Source organism: Gekko japonicus, unplaced genomic scaffold, assembly GCF_001447785.1.
Source record: "Gekko japonicus isolate JY-2015 unplaced genomic scaffold, Gekko_japonicus_V1.1 scaffold924, whole genome shotgun sequence".
Taxonomy (NCBI): Eukaryota; Metazoa; Chordata; class Lepidosauria; order Squamata; family Gekkonidae; genus Gekko; species Gekko japonicus.
In genome coordinates, this window is record NW_015170303.1 from 176,223 (window position 1) to 179,793 (window position 3,571).

The 3,571-nt window shown below is 51.1% G+C and overlaps 1 protein-coding gene across 1 annotated transcript in view; it reads left to right on the plus strand.

Moving 5' to 3' along the window:
* Positions 1–3,571, plus strand: part of PCSK6 (proprotein convertase subtilisin/kexin type 6) — a 137,676-nt gene that overhangs the window by 81,729 nt on the left and 52,376 nt on the right. The window contains exon 11 of the mRNA XM_015417963.1: positions 638–755. Within this exon, the coding sequence (XP_015273449.1) occupies positions 638–755 (118 nt within the window). The remainder of the gene's footprint in view (positions 1–637; positions 756–3,571) is intronic.

The following is a 3,571-nucleotide window of genomic DNA, read 5'->3' on the forward strand; positions in this document are numbered from 1 at the left end:
AGCCCAGCAGGAGCTCATTAGCATAATAGGCCACACCCCCAACAGCACACTTCATTAGCTTATTAGGCCACACCCCATGTCTTCCCTTGACTTGCCCAGGTGCCCCACGGCTGCGTGATGCCTGGCAAGCCGGCCCTTAAATGCCTCCCCGATCCTTCCAGGGGGGGCCCTGCCCCCCCGCTTCGGAGTCGCTGGGAGGGGGGGTCGCTCTCCAGGCCTTCCATCTGTAGCTACAGAGGTTTTAGCTGTAGTGGGCGTGGCCAACTCTGAAGCCAGCCGGAACTCCGTTCCTGTGCGTTCCTGCCCAAAAATAGCCCTGTCAGTGAATATGCATCGGCAACCTCATATCTGTGAAATTCTCTGCTGAGTGTATTTAGTTCTGATTCTAATGGTATTTTCTCGAGAGAGAAAGAGAAATTTTAAATTTCCTACAAATGTACTGGTTGCAACATGGAGCAATACATATTCTTCCACCAGGAATGAGAATAGGTTTTCTTTTGTTTTATGCCTCTTGGAAACTACAACGCAGAGCACCATAAATGTGTAAACAACCTTCTGGGCGGTGGGGATGGTTTTTTCTTTCTTTAATAAACAAATGGATCTTTGAGACATCAGTAGTGTGTTTTTTTTCTTCCAGTTAGCCACCTGTATGGCTTTGGCCTGGTGGATGCAGAAGCCCTCGTTGTGGAAGCCAAAAAGTGGCAGACTGTCCCCACTCAACACGTTTGTGTTGGAACATCCAATAAGCGACCTTGGTGAGTGTTCATGTGCTTGAGACAGTTTTGTTCCTTCGTATCTGTAGAACTTTCTTGGGGCAACTTAAAAGTTCGTTACTAATTTCCCCCCCAAAGCATTCTAGATATTTGATGACCTGGACTTACAGGGCTTAATCTGTGGCCCCGTTAGACCTGTCCATGATGCGAGAGCCAGTGTGACGTAGTGGTTAGAGAGGCAATTCCCCACTGTGGGTGCCCCAAGAGGGTCTTAGTGCCTGCCCGTGTGTTTTCTTGTGCCCATTAGCTTCTCCGCAAAAACTGAGGGCCAGACTTGGCTTGTCTTCACCTCGGTAAAGCAGGAGACATTTCAGAAGAGCTTAGGAGATATTGCTTTGCTCACACTAAGCATATATGTATGGTGTATGGTCACAGGCAAAGTGGACAGAAAGAACTTCTTCATCCTCTCCAGGGGTCATTTCCTGCAGGAGCGCACAGGAGTGGAGCTCCGGCAGTAAAGAGCCCAGGGGGCGGGCACATGCAACAAGCCCCACCCCCTGCTACCTCAGATAGCAATCCAACACAGTCCAGTGGCACCTGTAAGGACAAGGTTTTTTCAGGTACAAGCTCCCCCCCCTCTGTGAGGACAGATCTGCACGTTCTCCCCCCCCCCCAATAGCTAGCAATCCAAAACAGTCCAGTGGAGCCTGAGCGGTGGGTGTTGCCTTCTGGCACACTTCCGGGGATGTCAGGGGGTGTGGCATATGCAAATGAATCATGCTAAGAGCTCCTGCACCTCTTTTTCTACGAAATGACCCCTGATCCTCTCCCATAATTCTAGAACTTGGGGCACCCAATGAAGTTGATGTTTCAGGTCAGGCAAAAGGGAAATACTTTTTTACTCAATGAATAATTAAATTATGGCATTCACTGCCAGTGGACACAAGGATGACCACAAGCCTAGATAGCTTTAAAAGGGGGGGGGAGGAGACAGTAGTGGAGTTAGGGGAGCCTTCGCTTTCAGAAACATATTGGTAACAACCCAGCCCAAGTTTCCAGATTACCCAGGGCTATTTTTGGGCAGGAACGCACAGGAACGGAGTTCCGGCTGGCTCCCAAGTTGGCCACGCCCAGCAGGAACTCATTAGCATAATAAGGCCATGCCCAACAGCAGAAACTCATTAGGATCGGCTACATTAGGGGTGTGTGGCCTAACATGCAAAGGGGTTCCTGCTACAAAAAAAGGCCCTGGGTTGTGACCACAAACAAGGTCAACAGAATAAGAAGCAAAAGGTGGGTGTGGCTGGATGAGCACACTTCTGGTAACATGGGGGTGTGGCCTAATATGCTAATGTGCTGTGCTGTCAGGGTGGGGTCTAATATGTTAATGAGTTTCTGCTGTTGGGTGTGGCCTATTGTGCTACTGGGTTCCTGCTGGGCTTTTTCTACAAAAAAAACATCCCGAGATTACCCAGTGGTTTCATGTAGATTTTAAAGAGACAAGATGGAGCCTTGTGAAACCCCATGGGCCAAAGGCCAGGGGGCTGAGCAGCACACACACCCAGCACTACCTCTACAGTCCTCCGGGTAGGACTGGAACCACAGCAAAGCGGCACCTTCACATTGCAGCCAGAAAAGGTGGTCTAGGATACCTCGACTGTCAGGTCAGGCCTCACCTGGAGTCCTGTGTCCAGTTTTGGGCACCATATTTTAGGAAGGATGTCGAGCGTGTCAAGAAGAGGGCGACCAGGATGGTGAGAGGGTTGGAATCCAAGTCTTATGAGGAAAGGCTGAAAGAGTTGGGTATGTTTAGCCTGGGAAAGAGAAGGCTTAGAGGGGACACGATTGCAGTCTTCAGGTATTTGAAGGGCTGTCATGTAGAAGATGGAGCATTCTATTCTCTCTTGCTCCGGATTGCAAGACTAGATCTAATGGGTGGAAATTACAAGGGAGTCGTTACCGGCTGAATATCAGGAGAAACTTCCTAACTGTAAGAGTGGTTGAGCAGTGGAACAGTCTGCCTCGGGAGGTGGTGGATGCTCCTTCGCTGGACGTTTTCAAGCAGAGGCTGGACGACCATCTTTCGGGTATGTTGTAGGTATGTAGGGCTATCTTTCAGCTATGCTCCTGCAGAGTGCAGGGGGTTGGACTAGATGACCTGCAAGGTCTCTTCCAGCTCTTAACATTCTATGATGCTGTGACTGAGCCGCTGAGAAGTCCAGGAGAATCGGCAGAGTCACACTCCCTGGGTCCGTCTGCTGCCAGCGCCTGTCATTGACCAGGGTGGCCAAGGCTGTTTCAGTCCCACAGCCAGACTGGAAAGGACTCAGCCAATCCACTTCATCCAGGAATGCTTGACATTGTTCCGCCACCATCTGATTAATCAGCTTGCTCAACAATGGCACATTTGTGACGAATGCATCACGGCCTGTTTCGGGGCTGGGGCGACCATTCCCCCTGTCAAGGAGGTATTAGCTATAGGACTGCCAACCTCCAGGTGGTGAGTGGAGGTCTCCCGTAACCAGGGGTCATTTCCTGCAGGAGCGCACAGGAGCGGAGCTCCGGCAGTAAAGAGCCCAGGGGGCGGGCACATGCAACAAGCCCCACCCCCTGCTCCCAGCAGCCCTCAGTCAGAGCAAGAAGCAGCCAGGTAAATTGCAGAGCACCCCACCCCGGTCCCAAAACCGTCCAGTGGCACCTTTAAGACCAAGTTTTATTCAGGTACAAGCCCTCCCTCCTCTGAGAGGGCAGATCTGCACGTCTCCCCCCCCAAAAAAAAATAGCTAGCCATCCAAAACAGTCCAGTGGAGCCTGAGCAGTGGGTGTTGCCTTCTGACACACTTCCGGTGATGTCAGGG